General features: G+C 35.5%; 2 protein-coding genes and 1 long non-coding RNA gene across 5 annotated transcripts in view; 2 read left to right on the top strand and 1 right to left on the bottom strand.

The window, feature by feature from the left end:
• Galphao (G protein alpha o subunit) overlaps positions 1-13,130 on the top strand; it is an 80,181-nt gene extending 67,051 nt beyond the window's left edge. For all 3 annotated transcript variants that reach the window (XM_076828264.1, XM_076828265.1, XM_076828266.1), the window contains exons 8-9: positions 2,231-2,384; positions 5,332-13,130. In XM_076828264.1, coding sequence (XP_076684379.1) covers positions 2,231-2,384; positions 5,332-5,519 — 342 coding nt within the window. In that variant the 3' untranslated portion in view covers positions 5,520-13,130. The remainder of the gene's footprint in view (positions 1-2,230; positions 2,385-5,331) is intronic.
• Positions 13,131-13,813: 683 nt separating this feature from the next.
• Psf3 (DNA replication complex GINS protein PSF3) lies at positions 13,814-16,360 on the top strand. Its single transcript, XM_076828301.1, has 4 exons — positions 13,814-13,968; positions 15,067-15,211; positions 15,381-15,510; positions 16,121-16,360. The coding sequence occupies exons 1-4, from the start codon at positions 13,863-13,865 to the stop codon at positions 16,346-16,348; spliced, it is 609 nt and encodes a 202-aa protein (XP_076684416.1). The 5' UTR covers positions 13,814-13,862; the 3' UTR covers positions 16,349-16,360.
• LOC143377252 (uncharacterized) lies at positions 15,354-16,158 on the bottom strand. Its single transcript, XR_013087265.1, has 2 exons — positions 16,043-16,158; positions 15,354-15,778 (listed from the first exon to the last, which is right to left on the bottom strand). It is a non-coding gene; the product is annotated as an uncharacterized LOC143377252 (long non-coding RNA).
• Positions 16,361-19,383: the final 3,023 nt, after the last annotated feature.

The raw sequence follows: 19,383 nt of genomic DNA, 5'->3' as shown, positions 1-19,383 counted from the left end.
CGGGAAATCGTGAAATCTTTCTAACACATTGCTCGAAATGACTAAGGCGTTGGATTAGGGTGTGGGAGTTGAGCACTATTCGGCGACAGTAGTGATGGGTTCGAACGCATCGCGAGCATTTTTGTTTGAACGAGTATTACAACTGTCCCGGGAAATCGTGAAATCTTTCAAACACATTGCTCGAAATGACTAAGGCGTTGGATTAGGGTGTGGGAGTTGAGCACTATTCGGCGACAGTAGTGATGGATTCGAACGCATCGCGAGCATTTTTGTTTGAACGAGTATTACAACTGTCCCGGGAAATCGTGAAATCTTTCTAACACATTGCTCGAAATGACTAAGGCGTTGGATTAGGGTGTGGGAGTTGAGCACTATTCGGCGACAGTAGTGATGGGTTCGAACGCATCGCGAGCATTTTTGTTTGAACGAGTATTACAACTGTCCCGGGAAATCGTGAAATCTTTCTAACACTTTGCTCGACATGACTAAGGCGTTGGATTAGGGTGTGGGAGTTGAGCACTATTCGGCGACAGTAGTGATGGGTTCGAACGCATCGCGAGCATTTTTGTTTGAACGAGTATTACAACTGTCCCGGGAAATCGTGAAATCTTTCTAACACTTTGCTCGACATGACTAAGACGTTGGATTAGGGTGTGGGAGTTGAGCACTATTCGGCGACAGTAGTGATGGGTTCGAACGCATCGCGAGCATTTTTGTTTGAACGAGTATTACAACTGTCCCGGGAAATCGTGAAATCTTTCTAACACTTTGCTCGTCATGACTAAGGCGTTGGATTAGAGTGTGGGAGTTGAGCACTATTCGGCGACAGTAGTGATGGGTTCGAACGCATCGCGAGCATTTTTGTTTGAACGAGTATTACAACTGTCCCGGGAAATCGTGAAATCTTTCTAACACTTTGCTCGACATGACTAAGACGTTAGAATAGGGTGTGGCTGAGATGCTGTTGCTCCTAAAACTAACTCCATCGCCCATGTCGATTTTTTCTCTGACTCGATATTAGTTATTTAATGTCCGCTGTTTTAAAAGTCGTCGTATATTTTGATGAAACAAGGTGGATCTTAAAAAAAAAGTATCTGATTGTGGTTAATAGCAGGCAAAGTCTTTTATCAGTAACTTTTTAAAAAAGCATCGATGCATTCGCTGTAAGATCCGAAAGTAGTGTCCTTCTGTAAAAAAACGTAACATATAACAAATAAATTATTTACATCCTCATGCTGTATGTAGATGCTGGCACTTACTTACATATATATGGGCAGCCAATTGGCAGTCCAACGTGGGAAGAAAACGTGACAGTATGCAATTGTCGGAAATTAACAGGTTCTTCTCGTGGAACGACCCGGCCCATTAACCCCTCTTACTCTTGAATCCACGAGCACGATTTATTATTTATTTTCTTCATTCCCTAATACACAAGTTGTTCGAGGAATATGTGCAGGGGAATTGAGGCGGATCCGAATCCAAATATGCCTCGTCTAAGAATTATAAAAAGATGATTTTGATAAGGGGTGGGACTGTTCAATAAATATTCAAACACTTCATAAGTAATGAAATATTATGAATATTTTTCAATTAAGGTGGCACTTATTTCGATCACTTTTTAAACATTGCAGCGCTGGGTTGTTATGAAAAATTTTCCAATTTTGTAAAATATCTCGCAATTTTCATTCAATATCATAGCATGCGGATAAAGTAAATCGTCACTCTCAGAAATGATTAATGAAACGTTTTCGACCAGGATTTGTAGGAATATTCTTGAACAACTCGAACATCTTGGTAGGTTGCACTTTTTTAACACTCTCTGCAGTAATCTTGTCGCAATTTTGTAATAACTAATTAACAATAATAAATTGCTAAATGGGTACTGGAATTTCAAAAAATGAAAAAATTAAATGAACCTAATTTAGAATCTTACATTAAAATTTATCATGTATTAAATTGAATTATTTTCTATTTTCAATTCAACATTTTGATTTATTGGAATAATCAAATTTTTATTACATCTACATTGTTTTAAAATATAAACAGGTTGCTGTGTCTTATTTATGTTACTGCAGATGATTATAACAATAACGGATAAATAATAAATAATAGTAATTAATTTGTGTATCTAAATTACTTTTTAACAGTTTAATAACAGTTCATTTATCTCGTGACAATTATATGTATTATTTATATGCTGATTGATCGATGATCATCATTTTGTCTACAGAATCGAATGCAAGAAAGCTTGAAGCTGTTCGACTCAATTTGCAATAACAAATGGTTCACCGACACCTCGATTATCCTTTTCCTGAACAAGAAGGATCTCTTCGAGGAGAAAATTCGCAAGTCCCCGCTCACCATTTGCTTCCACGAGTATGCTGGTAAGACCCTATTTTTTTTTATTAATGCATTTCACAGAATTTAGAGATAAAAATAAAATTAAATAAAAAAATGAATAGTACAAAACTCCGTCGCTGCTTTCAACTCAAATTTCAGTTTTTGATTTTATATCATTACTATTATACTTATGCTGGCAGTCTTATTATTTACTTTCAAATATTTATTAAAAAAGGGTAAAGAATAATAGAGCTGGATACTTTTCATTTTATTCAATTATGAACATTATACGCTTTATTTGTTCATTGAGAAATGTCTTAAACATTAGTAAAAAAATTAGAAGACTATAATTTATAATAGGAATAAAATTGAAAAATACTTTAAACGTAAAAATTTATAAAAGTTTAAAACTTCAAGTCCATTAATGTTTTTTTATTTGAAGCTCGATTTGTTAGTATAATTTATTTATTTTTTATTTAAATCAGCACTTAATTATTTCTGTAGGTATATTCCACGAATTTTTTAATGACTCAGAATAGAAAAATGAGATTGAATTTTTTTAATTCGCTTTCAACATTTTCTTTCACCAGTGGATTGTTAATCACTTTGTAACAAAATACTAACTACTACCTTTAAAGTAAATTTCACAATAAATGAAAATTTATTAAATACTCTGTATATTTAATTTTATACATTGATACAATTATTTATATACAATAATTACATATGTAATTCTATGTTTCCGTTGAGTAAGAAATATATCCAATGAACTATCTGGAAACAGTGGTAACAGTTGAAATAATAAATGATAATACTCGGGATATTTTGCGGGATCTGTAACTGTTATGCCATCGTTTACATTTCAAATTAAATGTTACTTAAAATTAATGCTCTGCTTAAAATTAGATGAGTGCAGAGGCAATGTAGGTTCATCTGAATCTTTCACGCTACACGAATCGATTTTAATACCTAATTAAGTACCTTCTCGTCAGTAAGAAATTATCCTTCAATCACTAATTAGTAAGGAATAATAATTTAGCGTTTTATCAGAGCGTAGAGCACACCGACATTAAATATGATCAATTATTATTCAAACTTTAATGCTTTTTACGGGATTGCGAAAGCTATGGTATATTATATACAATGGCATATGCCACAACTAGGTTAGAAAAAATAGAATAAAAAATTTAGAAGATATTTTTCTGGTGGGCGAGAAAAAGAGTATGTGTCAAATTTTAAATAGAGCTCAGTTTCTCTTTTGATCTTTTTTGTGAATCGAAGTTAAGAATAAAAATTTCTTTTAACATATAGGTTATCAACTTTCACGTTGAAAACTTAACACCTGATCTGGAACAGGTTTTGTGTCTTCGAGGACCTGTAAAAATTATTATTATTCATCTTTCCAACAATTTCATGAATTCTTTACAATAAATGCAATTATAGTATTTAATTTTAAGGGGTTACATAACCTAAATAGGACCGTGAAAACAGGGGACTTTTTATGATTTTTTTGACATATAAGTAATTTAGTTAAATAAAAATTGTAATATACACTTGAAAGCTTGTACTTTGAAAAATGTTTTCCAAAAAAAAAAATATAATAGTTCATCTTGTTCGCCGTGTAGCTGCTGTTGAACAAAACAAGGTCGTCATGAAAGGGGTTTTGCGATGCCAAAAATATCTCCCCCGGGTGTCATCTAAAAGAAAAATGGAAAGATGTCCCTTAAAGTACATTAAAGAATCTAGTCTTTCTCATATCCGTGTTTTTGTAACAACCACAGTTTGGTTTTAATTATCAAGAAACTGATGAAATGTGTCTCAGAAATTGTATTGCGGGGTTGAATTTACGTTCAAACACTCATATTTTCTATAAAAATAAAATTTTTAAAAAATCAGTATGACCAAGACTATCTATTCCATATAAGAGTAGACCTACGCCCTTAGCGATTTGCGACCGACCTGCGCAGCTCCCACGGATCTGACCCACGCGATTGGTCGTAGTACTTTCCCTGCCGGTTTCCTACCAATCAACAGTATATCCCTACGCGTAACGAGTCTCCTCTAAAGTGGAATGCAGTATAATTTCTTTTATGTACTCTAAGGGACATTTTTCCTTTTTTCTTTTGGCACCGCAAAACCCCTTTCGTGACGACCTTGCTTTGTGCAACTGCAGCTAAGTACACGGCAAACAATATGAACAATCATAATTTTCTTTTGAAAATATTCTTTAAAGTACAAGCTTTCAAATGTATATTACGATTTTTGTTTAACTAACATATTTAACTATAATTATGACTATAAGTAAAAAAAAATCATAAAAAGTCCCCTGTTTTTCTCGGTCCTAGGTGTGTATAACCCCTGAATGGACACATTGTGTACGTTCGGGTATATCACGCAGTAAGGGTATTTCCAATGCGCATGCCCAAACAAAGGAGAACCCCCCAGCGTGAATTCTGTAAGGACGAAGTGTTACTGTTGGTTGGGCAGCAACCACCCAAACCTAACCCAGATCTAACCCAGACGTAACCCAGACCTAGCCCACACCTAACCCCAAACCTTTTTTTTTTTCCGTGGAGAAATCCCTAACGGATACCCCTAACCCTCGGGGGAGGGTCAGGGGTTATGTGGGGCTTGCACCCACTAAAACTCCACGGTGGTCGTCCTCGGGTGCGAAGTAGCGCGCCTGAGGAGGAGGACTTGATGCGGGAGCAAGCTAGCGATTCGTCCGCTTGCCCCCCCCCCCTCACGCGCATGATGTTGGTGCATATTCCGCACCGATTCCCCGAAGACTCGGGGGCTTCCCTGGGGACCTAACCCCAAACCTAACCCAGACCTCCCACGAACTTCTTCCCCTCCACCTTTCTCTCAACTCATTATTCCCATAACCTCACTATTGCTCGGTATAATCCCTGCTTGGTATAACCCCCGAAGACGAGCGTAAGGAGGGCTCGCCTCACTTCGAAAAGTAATAAACGTGCTTATTGCCAACAGGGGCGCAAGAGTACGGCGAGGCCGCCGCGTACATCCAGGCGCAATTCGAGGCGATGAACAAGTCGACCGCCAAGGAGATCTACTGCCACACGACTTGCGCTACTGATACAAACAACATTCAATTCGTGTTCGACGCAGTCACAGATGTCATTATCGCCAATAATCTGCGTGGCTGCGGTCTCTATTAGGATAAATATTCCCGTCGCGGAGCCGATCGACCGACACACACTCACGACACTCACACACGTAAACACGACAGACATATATTGCGAGAACGAGGGAGCGTGTGAGAATGAGAGAGTGCGAGACTGACGAGCTAGCGTGCGAGAGAGAGGGAGTGTCAGAGCGGGAGAGAAAGGGAGCAAGAAAGTGAGAGGAGAGAATGAGAGAGGTATGCACCTATGTACCACCGCTACTACTACCGACCACCTGCGGATACCTTCTCGACTTTTTTTTTATCAAACATCCCCTTCTTGCGACCCCTTTCGATTTTTTCCGCCCCGCCCACGACACCTGATTGGGAAGGATTGACATGGTGGCTCGTTGATTGGGATCCGTTCTAGGATTGAATTCAGTGCTTCGATACTTGAGTCGAGGATGCTGTGTTCCGATATTCATTTGTTGTGAAACTGGACCAAAGTTGGTGTAAAGTAAGTTGGATGCTCAAGATTAGTACTCCATCCTTTGAGGACGCCAAGCATGGTTATCACTTTTACAAAATGCCAATTTGTTTCCTTGTTTGAGGGATAGAGAGTTCACGAGTTCGATAGCTTTACTTGAAGAAGCGCGAGGTAGAGTAGTGGGGATAGCCTACACTGCATTCTACTTTAGAGCGGACTGTCGATTGGTAGGAAACCGGCAGGGAAAGTGCTACGACCAATCGCAAAAGCTCTACGACCAATCGTGTGTATCAGATCCGTGGGAGCTGCGCAGATCGGTCGCAAATCGGTAGGGGCGTAGGTCCGCTCTTATATGGAATGGAGTGTAGTCACATGTGGGGCACAGTCAAGCCACATGGTGGGGATGGCCCCACCCACTTGCCTCGAACGTCCACTTGATTTTACTTAGCCTGTAGTACAACTAATCCCAATGAACCGTTAACAAGCAACGTTTATATTTATTTAATTTACTTAAGTTCAGGTTCGAGTAAATGCCCTTTTCTTGGCTTTCAATTGCGCATACCGAAACGCTTGGTTAAGAACGTTTCATTAACCTCAAATTGCAAAGTTAAATAAACCTAAATTGAATTGGAGGAATTTAAGCATCAGATGGCAACACTTTAGTAGTATCGGTTGTAGTAATTCAATGTGCCGAAGTCGAGAATGATATCAGAGCACAACAGCGACCATAACCTCGAAACGAGATCAAGTAGATCGTATGTTCTGTTTTCAACCATTGAATGCATTCCTATAGTGTGTTCTTCGATTAAACAACACTCCATTTCGAAGAATCAGATGTCGAATTCATTTCTGACGATCTTTTTAGATTGTGAATAATCGACCGTCATCTGAGGAATCGATCTCTTTATCGATTGAACGTGTTGGGTGTTACGGAATAATCGATCTCAATCCGGAGAATCGATGTCGTAATCGACTAGAGGCGTCGATTATTGATAAAAGTAACCACTTTGCCATTCGATACGTAGAAGTGGCTATTTGAGCTGTCAATCTGATACAAAATCGATGCTCTTTTCTAAAATCGAAAAATTGAGCACCATTATTAGCGGTTGTTTGTTACTACGAATTATTGATTTTTCTTCTATTTCTAACGTCTTCGATCAAGCTAACAAGAGCAATTATACAGAGATCGAAAAGAAAAATTTAATCCGCTAGAGGGAGAAGAAAATCGAAAGGAGGTTCGCAATCATGGATCAAGGTTTTTCATGAATTTCACGAAGAATCGCACAAAGACCAATCACGAAGCACACTCGGATCTCGGGGATCTTCCATCTTGGTTTTATTGTGAATTGATGGAGTCACTGAAACGTGGAACAAGCAGCTCTTTACCTAGAGAGGATCGTTGAACTTCAAAGAGTCGTTTCACTTAGTTATAGCGATGAATTTAGCGATTAACAACGGTGAAAGGAAATTCCAATGCAATTTTCATTAAAATAATCATTTCTCACCTTCATTGAACGGCTCCGATAATCTTATCTGGGTAGTGACCCTTTTTAACGGTATAAAAATAATCTACAGCACTTGAGTATGTATATAGGATTAGCCACCGTTGCAAGTACAGGGCGATTCAAGCGAAGCGGTCGACACGACTGCCTCTGAAGTGTGGTATATTTAAAAATTGCTAGTGCGAAAAGTATTCCATTTGGAAGGGAGATGTTGCACTTAAAAGTGGCAACGATTATTTTGTGATTAAAAACATCGAGGACGTTCAAGGTCATTGGAATTGTTTTTAGATGGAATCCAACTATTTTAAAGCAAGCAAAGGTGGAGAAGGTATAAAGAGATGAGTACAATCGTGTTTTATATTCTAAGATTCTACTAAAAAATTTGGAAGTAAAATATGTACTTTGGTGGCATTTGGGGGACAGATGGCGCCACCTACAACTGATGTGCACTTTGCTTTTCAAATGGTGTTCAATTCTCACATAGTTTCATTTCAAATTTTGTAGTACAATGATCCAATATATAATGCAGTTAAATTCTTTCCACCTTGCACTTTCCATTTGCACTGAAGAAATTTAGCTTCCAATGTAAAAAAAAAAATAATGCGATCGACCTTGAAAATTTCATTAACACCATCGCTTAAAGTAAGTTTTTCTATGAGCAGGTTTTTAATATTCCCTCGCTCTTTGAGAAGAATCGCTCTGGCCGCTTGTTTTGAATCGCCTTGTATATCGTCGACGACGGCCAATTGTAAAATTTACATAACCATGAAGCTTATGGAGTGAGACACCTGTTTATAATTCGGTTTGCTGCGAATACAATTTTGCGAGAAATTCTTTTTGCGTTAAAGTTTTATCAACGATCCTCTCCCTAGAGGAGCCAGAACGATTTCTAAAGCACAAATTGACAAATTCTCTTCTTTTTCTCTGGCACGGAACCATTATTATTCAACGCGTCAGCTTTACTTCTGCGAATATGTTACGTTTATTGCCGATCGCACAAGTCGCGCACAAGGAATCGGCGTACAAACGACACGTCGTATTTTCGAATTTTTTTTAACCGTTAAGTTCTTACTCCATATTGTTTTTCATTGGAAGACTGAAATGGAGAATTAGTTTGAATAATTAATGGCGGGAAATCTGAAATTTGCCGACGAGAAAATTTCACGATTCCTTAAACTGGAGTGACTATAGATTATGAAGGCTAGACGTGAAATGATTTACAGATTTAGAATTAGGAAAGATTGTACCAAAAAAAATCGGACCTCCTCAAAATGGGAAACTTAAGAATTTTTTATGTAACGAAACGAAAAAAATTGTTTGCCAAAAATTCACTTTACAATTAAATTTAAGGGAAAATATTACAAAAGCGAATGAATATCTCCAAAAACCCTCGGTTCTTTTCGTCGACTTTTATGCCTCAAATTATCGAGATGAGCCAGTCGAGAAACTCTAAAATCAGAAATATTTGCAGCGGGTAAAAATGTCGAGTATAAAATCATGTCGATGAATGGGGAATAGGTATTGTCACCTGTGACTTGAAAGATTCAACACGCACTCGACGTTTTGACATTTTGTGAATTTTGAATTTAATGTTACCTGGTTTCATCGGTACGCATAATTGCACAAATTTACATTTTCGCACAATTACACGCGTACACCTACACGCACATATATAGAACATACTTTCAGATCGCAAATACAAAGTCTTTATATCACCAGGGAGAGAAATGTTCCACTGAATGAACTAGGGAATAGTTGCGGATCCTTGAATTTCCAAAATTGGAACGACTTTAATTTCTCTTACCGATTAGATTTACGTTCTCGAATATTCTAGACGTTCCGGAAGCTTCTCCATGAACGAAACTTCTGTTTATTTTGCGTTAAGGGACTGCGTTTTTAGTTGATTAAATAATTTCTAAAGCTCTTTCTTTGGCTCTAAAAGAACATCAGTACAGTCGAACAACTACGATCGAAACATTCCACGTACAATCGTATGCAGTTTTTCTCTATTTTTTTTTTTTTTTTTATTTATTTCTGTTTTACTGATATGCATGAATCTTTTGCCACCTAATTATTATTCAGAAAGTTTTTCCGAAAATTATTCGTTTCGACCAGTTTGTTCTTTTTTGGGGGGATTGCAATTGCGATAGAAGGGTATGTTTCGCAAATCTTTCTACTGAAAATTTTAAGTTCCGAAATCTTGCCAAAAAGTGTTTTATTTAATTCTCGAGTAACGAATGTATTTTTCCTTTTAAATACTGTTTCGTAATATTGGGAAAATACTTCTTCAAAATCCTTTGACAATGGTTCGACAATATATTGAAATTTAGAAGCGCAAAATTCGTCGAAAGTGTTGCACTTGCAATTCCACGTTATTTAATCGTAACTTAACACCAGGAAGGGTGTTTGACCAAAAAGAACCAAAGAATCAAGTAGAACAATAATTAAAATGTAAAGGAATATTCTCGAGTTTATGGTTATCCGAATTATATATAGAGTGACTCATTATTGCTTGTCAATCTTTCAACGGATAAATCTATGTCGCAGAATAAGAAAAAAAATATTATACGAAAATAGATCGTCCAAGCTTTATTTGCTGAATAAAAACGAATTAAAGTATTCGATGTGTGTAATGCATCCGATGCATTACTGCCACTTAACCTTAAACACAACTGACAAATATACGCCCCCATTTTGCTGTTTCAAATTGGTTGCAAAGAAAAATTATTTTGTGCACCGTAAACGAAAAATTTGAATACTAACAAATAGTAAATTATGGTACATTCATTCTTCTTTTTGCCAAAATAACAGTAAAAAAAGCTTGAAACCAAATGTATTCATATATCATTTTTTTTTCTCTTATTTAATAATGATAATTTATCCTTTGGAATATTGGCGCGTAATAAAATTAAGAAGCACTTTATATAGAAAAGATAGAAAGTTCCTCCTGAGAGGCCAAATAATTCTTCCTTTCCTGTCAACTACGAATACCAAAAGATTATCTTTCATTTCGATTTGGATTTCCTCTTTCCGTTTTTGTGTGCCGATTTTTCGAATTATTTTTGTATCGTTAATCGGATCTAGGGATAAAAAAAAAATAGTATTACTGTCACCGCCGTTGCCATATTACTATAAAACTAATATATAAATTCTAGGAGTATGGATTAATTAATTAATTAAGTATTCTTATATGTAGTAGCCATAATTATGTATAAATAAGTACGTATATAGAATTTCTAGTCAAATAGAGAACGTACTAGCTCGTACGAATACGATCGGGGAAGAGATTGGTTTGACTTTTAACGAGGAATTAGTAATTAATTTACGATCTGATCATTTATTGAAATTCTAACCAAGTCGTACCAAATGAACTACACTTATACTAAATGGTAAAATTGAAAGAGCAGAAAACAGTGTTCTGTCTATAGTGTTCTAAATAAAAGATTATATCTGATTTTTATTTGGATTAAATTTTTAAGATATAGCATATTTAATTATTTGTTGGAGATTTTAGTAAATTAGTAGAGGAATGTAGATGAGTCATTAAAAATTGCACCGTAACGTTGAATAAATGCATTTGGACATTGCTAACAATTTAAGGGTGAAGAAATTGCGAATCAGCCCAAATGAAATTATCCAATTTTGAGTAAAAAAATGTTATTTTTCGATTCTCTGAATCTACAAATTGAACTGTAATTTTACAAATTTCCATTTTACGATTTAAACTGTATTTCAATTTTTTCTGGGATTAGTATGTAACTGTATTGAAAATATTAATCCTTATTGTAACTGTGTCGAATCGGTTTTTCCCCGATCAGGTTTATCAACCCAATGTGGTTCGCACCTTCACTTGAATTTCGCCAAAAGATTTTGTTTAAGGTGCTTCTAGGATTACTAGAAGGAGAAAAGTTTCATCAAGAGCCACTTTCACGACCAAGCATTTTTTTTAATAATCTTTTTTAATAATCCCACTTCAATATATATATATGTATATGTCTGTCTTCAATTTTTCTACTTTAGATTCGTCATTTGCATCAAATTTTTCCTATTTCGAATTTTCTTTCTTTTTTTTTATTATTATTATTATTATTATTTCTACACTTTTCTTTCTCGGCCACTTTGGTTTTCGATTTTGTGCACGAATTTTTGTTCCTTCATTTGCCTTCGTCGAAATGTGAAATTCAGGGATTTTTACCGAATGAATGTTGCATAATATATTTTTCGCTTTCCCAAGCATGTTCGTTTCGTAAGATAAATCGTTACTTCGCAAATAGACCCTACGAAACTATTTTGCAATACGTACACGTTTCCATTGATATTTACCGTGTTGTCAACCGGCGATTTTTGATTTGCAATTCATTGTAAATCCAACCGTCGCGCTAAGTACATTCGATGAAAAGTGAAAATTTTGGATCCCAAATTTAAATTGCATATCGTAAATCGCGTTGCTCGTAATCGTCGAGGCCGAACAATTCGCGATTTGTAAGTTGCAATGGATGAACAAAGAGAGAGAGAGAGAGAGAGAAATGCACGAAACGACAGAATAAATCGCAAGAAGAATCAACAATAAATTAAACTGTTGTAAACAAGCGTAATAAGAAAGAAAAAAATCGACAAGAAAGCGAGACGAAGGAAACATTGTTAATAGAAGAAAAGAGGAAGTGAATAACGAATGGAAAATATTTTTCACAGGGACTAAATTCTTATACGAGGAAGTCTAGAGCACGAAACGAATGTTGTATGCGCGAAAGAGAGCGAGAGCGAGAGAGGGGGAGAGAGAGAGAGAGAGAGAGAGAGAGAGAGAGAGAGAGAGAGAGAGAGAGACGAATAGCTGCAAAGTGTATGGCAAGAGAAAGCGAAGTTTTCAGCAAAAGAACGAAGAATGAAAAAGTAGCGTGTCGTAAGGAAATCGAGTACTGATGAATGACAGAGAAATTGCTATCGATCCGTAAAATATGTCGTTAAAATGGGAGACGTAGAACGAATAATCGAAAGCTCTCCGTTGCCACGACAAAATTGACCGTAACTCGCGATTCGAACTTGGCGCCAGGGTTCCTCGGTGAGGGGGGGGGGGGCAGGTGGCCGCGTGGTGGGGGCTGGCGGGTGGGCGGGGCAAGTGCGCGAGTAACTAACACTAGTGTTATTATCGTAATTGTAACGATTAATGGTAATGATCATAATCTTATTGATAAACGCTAAATGATAATAAGAGACGTGGATGATGAGGGAAAAAAAAGTGGGGGGGGGAGAATATCACAGTCCTTTGTGATTGACGATAACCAATGCGCCCAACAAAATCGTTTCGTAAAATCATTCATAGACTCGACGAATCGACGCCGTTTCTTTCTTACTTTTACCTTTTCATTCTTTTATCGTGAAGAAGCAAGGGGAGAGAGAAAATGAGAGAGTGAGAGAGTGTGTAAGGGAGAGAGAGAGAGGGAGAGACAGCGAGAGTGAACGGGAGAGAGAGAGAGAGAGAGAGAGAGAGAAAGCAAGGGTGAAAGAGAGAAAGGGAGAGAGTGAGTGAGAACGATACAAGGCGTGGGGATTTTTGATGGATGAGAACGGAAACATTGCGAGAGGAAGATGCTCTCTCATTATACATATATAAATATATATAATTATTATGTAATAATTGTCCATACATCTTGAAATGTCGAATAAACGAACAAAGAAAGACGAGTGTTTTTTATTGTCATTGCTAACTTGTCAATAGACGTTACTGTTAAGGAACAATCATTGTTGTATTTATTGATGCTTTATAGTTTATCATTTAGCAGCAGCAGCGTTATTTATTAATCAGTCTTTCATTAGTCCACTACTTTTGGACGATCCTGTGCAATGTGATAAATATAGTCAAATTTGTTTTGGACTGGATAACGGGAGTAGAGATTGAATTATAGTGTAGCCACCTAGGAGATGCAGTATAAACCTAACATTCTATGATTTTATATCACGCATTTTACGTTAAACAACGGTATTTTTTAGAACAATAGTCGACTCAGTTGCAGAGGCCGATAAAGTCAGTAAAAATGCTCTTTCCCGCATTGTATGTGCACAGCGTGCAAATAAATCATTTTGGGCCATCATATATAGTGCAGTACAATTTCCACTACCTAAACTTTTAAAACAATTAACTGAGATACAGTTTTTGTACGGCAATACACTTTTAAATTTTATACACAATGCATCTATTATAATAGCGTGTAGTTACACAGAAATTGCATCTCGCAATCAGTCATTTTTGAGATCAATTAATTTATCTGTGGGAAACCTAACCCAACTTTCGAATTTGCCGCCCTCGGTTATTTACTTCACCACTGCACACAGATGGCACTGCGTACAATGCTCACAGAAAAATACGTTGACTGTCACTCCCGTGTTATTCATTTAACTATGTTCATGAGAAATGGCGTGCTCTCGAAGTTATATGTCCAATTATTTTTCTATAAATGATATTTTGTGCTCCGAAGAACGAATATCTTGCAAAATCACGGTGGAGTTACCTGGACAAGGTATTTGAAGTTTTTAATTAAATCATTACGTGCCTTGTTAATACAGAACTTAACTTATGTTACAAATTATAATTACTCTTTTGAAAGTTTCTTTCATTCAATACCCATTATTGGCACTTATCCCCTCTTGATTGTCGATTACTCTAATTTTTCAGGTACTTAACCTAACTTGTCTGACCCTAAGTTTAAAGGGCAGCAGGCTTTCTTACCTTATTCTAACCATAACCTTAATCCGAACCCTAACTGACCCTAGACGCTATACTAGTACAATTTTCATTTCCCATAATTTTTATTTGTTTCGTTCTAATCATTCTCGCAAATTTCCGCACTCAGCTTGATTAAATATACACATGTAAACAAATCTCGTTCGGTTGTGGCCGCTGCCACAGATTAGTGGTTGACTTCACGTGGTTGGCCATTTTTCGGCGAACATTTCTACAATATTTCATGAACATGACTTAGGGCTGGCATGTCCACAGGTGGGACCCCTCGCGCGCCTACTTCCCGTTTCAACCGTTCATTCACCAGACATACGCGAAGAATATTAGCATTACCTCGCTGTAGTGACATATGTCACTAATTAGTAATTACACACGTCGTGTGTAGCGTCTGAGCTACTTGACGATGGAGACGCTGCTTGTAATTTGTATGGTCGTTTCTTTAGCGTCGCGCGGCATCCCTTATTCAGTAGCGCACTCCGGATTTAATTTTAGGGGAGCCAAATTGAACGGAGGAAAATATTTTTAATGCAAATTCAATCAATAAAATTCTTTAGGTGATTATAAAAATTTATATAAAGAATAAAATCCAGTTTTCTTTTGTTTTTATAAAGCCCCTTCTTGGGGGGGGGGGGGGCGGGTGGCAGGACCCCTTAGTCCTCCCTCTGGGTGCACACTATTAATCCTACCCTTATCAAATTCGAAATAGTAACAGAATGAAGTCTATTTTAAAATTTAGTTTTATAGAATTTATTTGGAATTTTTCAGGGTTTATAGCTACTTAAGATATGAGTTAAATAATTTTACAATACCTACATTGAAATTTGTGTTAAAAATGAAAAAAAAAATTAGTTGAAATAAAAAAAAACATTTTTTAAAGGTTTTTTGGATTCGTCGTCCCAATCCGATAATTTGAAAGTAGGAACAAAGCTGGAATTTCCATTATGGTTAGCAAAGCCGTTAAAAAACCTGCAGAATCCTGTAGTTAGTGTCGACATACCGAAAATATATAAGGAAGGATATAGGTTCGATATTTTACTTTTTTTTTTTAAGCCATTGAAAAATTTTTGGATTCGAAATATTTAAAACTTCTCTTTCTTGCGTGCATAAACTATACAATTCTCCGAGAATAATAGTTGTTTCCCCGTGTGTGTATGTGTGCTTATGATTATTCATTTATGTATATTTTATTAGGGAAATCTTGGAAGCAGACGCCGATGTTATTGTTTTAAGCAAATGGAATCCTTATTATTACGAATTAGGAATGCATGTAAAGAAATTCGGTGACAGAGATTTGGAACAAATAGCAGGAAGTTTATTACAGGTGAATAATTTAAGGAATATCATTATTTCAACACGAAATTTTTTGCAAGATTTTATAAAATGCATCATTTATTATTATGCCTGTAAATGCTTGAGTGGCATTTAAATAAATGAAAAACGGTGCACTTTAACGAATATAGATGCTATATTGTTTTTTTTTTCAAAAAGAGAGAGATAAAAGTCGTATTACCGGCAAAACAATTCTGTTTATATTTACAAAATTTGGTTAAAAAGTACGATCATCGGTAATTAAATAAATTTATAGTCACCTGGAGACTTCAGGGGCGGATTTGGGATTTTCGGGAGGGGGGGGGGGCGCCGGGGTGAATACAAAATTTTCTTGTGGGGAGGGGGGCGTAGGTCTGAGAAATAAACCAGGGACCTTTCCCGATAATATTTTCCTGCTAAATGAAAAAGTGTTTTTTTTTTATCAATTTATCATATTTTCCTCATATTGCTAAGTTAAAATAAGTATTTTGCAAATTAAAGTATGTATTTTTCTCTTGGGGGAGCCCCCCCCCTGTATCCGCCACTGGGAGACTTTTCAGAATTGAATTGTACATCCCCTCAAGGACATAAGTAATTTGAAAGTTAACTTCTTTTATTTTTAGGCGTATAAATCGCGTTTCCGATTAGTTATGGACTGGGCTGAAAATTCGATACCTAACCTAAAATTGGATCACGAACTTCCCCGACTTGAAAAGCATCTCTTTGTACCGGGAAGGCAAGCCAAAGTTCGTCTGTTAGAATGGTTGAGAATGGGTACTCACAGCATCCTTCTATCCGAGGTTACAACGAATTTGAACAAGCGAAAACGTGCAGACTATGAAGTTGATTGACATTTCTCATTTTACGAAAATTAACTGAACTGACATTAATTGGTTAGGTATGCGATAATATTTGTAGCCGTACATTAGGTGAATTGATTTTTCGTATAAAAAATTGTATATAGAAACGTAGCATAGAAAAATTTGCACGAGGTGATGAAGTAAAACAAAGAATTTACCTATTTTATAGCATAATTAGATGTATTGTAAAATAACTTCTTTCTATTGTAAGTATTGTGCAAGACAAGTTCAGACATGTTCACGCAGCTGGTACTAGAGTAAATATTTCATAACATGTAGATATAGGTTTTATACTATAAAGAATATTTGAGCTTTAAATAGTGACATTATTGGGTACAAATTAAAAATTATATTTATGTAAGTTTCATCAGATAGCTTTTACCAAGTCATAGATGTTTAATTGGAATTTGTCTACATTACTATTTAGAGTAAACATTAGGCGGGGGAAAAAGTAAATCATTTGGTTCTACAGCAAACCGAGAATAAAGAATAATGTGAATAATGTATTATTTATATGATCTTTTATTTAACCTCCATTTTTTCCTTAAAAGCACTTTCAGTTTATATTCGTGAATATAAATCCACTCAATACTTTAAGGTCTCTAATTTGCAATTGCTTCACTTCAACTCCTTGGTAGTTAAACAAATTTTAACACCAGAGTAATAAATTATTTCGAGGAAATTGGATTCACGTTTTGTTTATAACTTTTCACAAGTTTAGTTTCTTTGTTTATAGAAATATTTATTATTCCTACATGTAAGTTCGTTTTTAAATATAAATTATATTCCTGATAAGTGTTACGCTTATATTTAGAAAATTAATTTGTCGTGTAACGGAATAAAAACGAATTCAGTAAATAATTACGAACATTTATTGTAAGATACAGTTAAAACATTAAATGGAAACATAAACAAAAACGAGTCAAAGAGACGACTATTGCTCGATTAAGATAATTAATTGGGCGCTTACCTCTTTTAATTATACGGTACAATTCGTGTTACAATAATTAAATAACAATTGGTAAAAAAAAGAAAATTTATTTACAATCGGAGTGATATTTGCGCGCTTTCAATGGCGTATTGTGAAACAGCTTATTTATGAATTGTTTATCTTGGTAACAATTAGCTCACAACCCATATTAAATGATTTTTACTTTAATGATAGTGCTTATTCTAAAAAAAAAAAATGAACGCCGAAGAAACAGAATAATTAGATAAATAATGTTTAATCGACAACTGTTTTCACTGTTTAAACAATTGTTGACTTTCCACAATTTTGAAAATGATGATATCGATGATAAAACATGACTTATTTAATAATGCGTCAAAAATCGAAAATTAAGAGTATGTGTATCTTTTAATATAATTTTTTTTTTTATGTTTACAGTTTGTATATTTATAAGTTTCGTAAGAAGTTTAAGGAAGCGTTTCTTTCCATTATTCGTTCCAACTGTTAATAACAAATATTATTAAGCTTTAGTAAAACAGCGTGTTAACACTACTGGTAGGTACAGTAAAAAATAAATACAAAGAAAAAAAAAACATTATGCAGAAACTTGTTACAAGTTACCATTTCGTTTAACCAGTTTCCTTGTTTACTAACAACAATATTATCACTTCCACTAAATTACAGAATACACGCGCACGTGCACGCATATCACATAGAAAACTATATTTATATATTATATACTTTGTATTGCATAGTAGTAGTGTTACACGTTAAAAAAATATTGCTAAATTAATTATATTATTGCTTGCTATCCGGCCATAAATAAGAAATCTAAGAGAAGTCGCGCTGAACACTTGGAATCAACGATTTGTTTCTTCAAATTCTTATGCTCTTTCAATTTACTGAGTCTCGTGACTAATTATACGTGTGGAATAATTTCACTGTATTAATTTCACGAATACATCTAAGTGTAAGTATACTTTTATACAAATATGTAATTTTTACATAATAAATGATTCCTTAAAATTTAAGGTTTATTTTCTCTTCATACATTTATTTTGTACTGACTATATTGTATTAGTTATGTGATTCTATTGTTTTATTTATCTAATCCAGATTTTAGCAGGCATATCATTTTCTAAAACAGAATGCCACAAAAATATTGAAGAAACATTAATTAAAGAATAAAATCTGATGCACATGAATTTTTTTCACAACCTTCCAATACTTTCCCCCAAAATTCCAAACACAAGTATTACAGGTGGGACAAAAGCGTGCGGCCCCCCACGACCACTGGGGCGGGGCTATCCCCACCATACCGTTCTGTTACTCCCACCACTATTTCTCGATTCCTCGCGCAGTCCTGTAAATCCAGGTTGACCAGGTTAATCTATTGAAACCGTTCAAATTTGAGTTTGACAAGGAACGATACACCGATCAGAGTACATAGTGGTCTACGTTTCTATCATTAATAGCTAATTGTTTACAATTTTTTAAATGCCTCAACGCGTATTACATCATTTTCCTTGCTATTAATAGTAGCTTACATTTTATTCTTAACTTCAATGAATGAGCTGTATGTTTCATACGTAGGCACTTGGCTTTAGAATGCAAAAAAAAATAAAGCGGCCATGTCTATCCATATCTTCAATTCCAAAACGAACCACGCATTTGCTCCTAAAAAACTTTGAGAGCAAATTCATTGAATCAGTGAATATAATATCAGTTAATATAAGACACAAATTAACGATACGAATTTTGTAAAGTAATTTTCGATTGATGTTAATTTCATAGTGACAAGTATGGTTGTGGGCGTGGCTAAACAGTATGGTGGGGGATAGCTCCGCCTACATAGCCTCGAACCGCCCATTGGACTTGATCTAACTGTATTTCGTGGAATTCTTATTGCATAAAAAAGTATCCGATGCTGCTGTCTAAAACATTAGTCATCAAATTATCATCACGAACAAAGATCATCACCAATGAAACATGTTTTACTGAAAGTTAAACGTAAGAAACGAATCGCGCTCCAACTATACAGGGCATTTATAAAAGCACGCGTACTCCTTCGCTAAGA

Source organism: Andrena cerasifolii, chromosome 15 (assembly GCF_050908995.1).
Source record: "Andrena cerasifolii isolate SP2316 chromosome 15, iyAndCera1_principal, whole genome shotgun sequence".
Lineage (NCBI taxonomy): Eukaryota > Metazoa > Arthropoda > Insecta > Hymenoptera > Andrenidae > Andrena > Andrena cerasifolii.
This window is presented reverse-complemented; position numbering and strand designations above follow the sequence as displayed.

Bases quoted from the DNA above. Each gene is read 5' to 3' on its own strand.
- Psf3 (XM_076828301.1), top strand. From the start codon at position 13,863: ATGGCGTGCTCTCGAAGTTATATGTCCAATTATTTTTCTATAAATGAT. The intron at 15,212-15,380 runs GTTCGATATTTT...ATATTTTATTAG, and splicing joins ATATATAAGGAAGGATATAG to GGAAATCTTGGAAGCAGACG. The intron at 15,511-16,120 runs GTGAATAATTTA...TTTTATTTTTAG, and splicing joins TAGCAGGAAGTTTATTACAG to GCGTATAAATCGCGTTTCCG.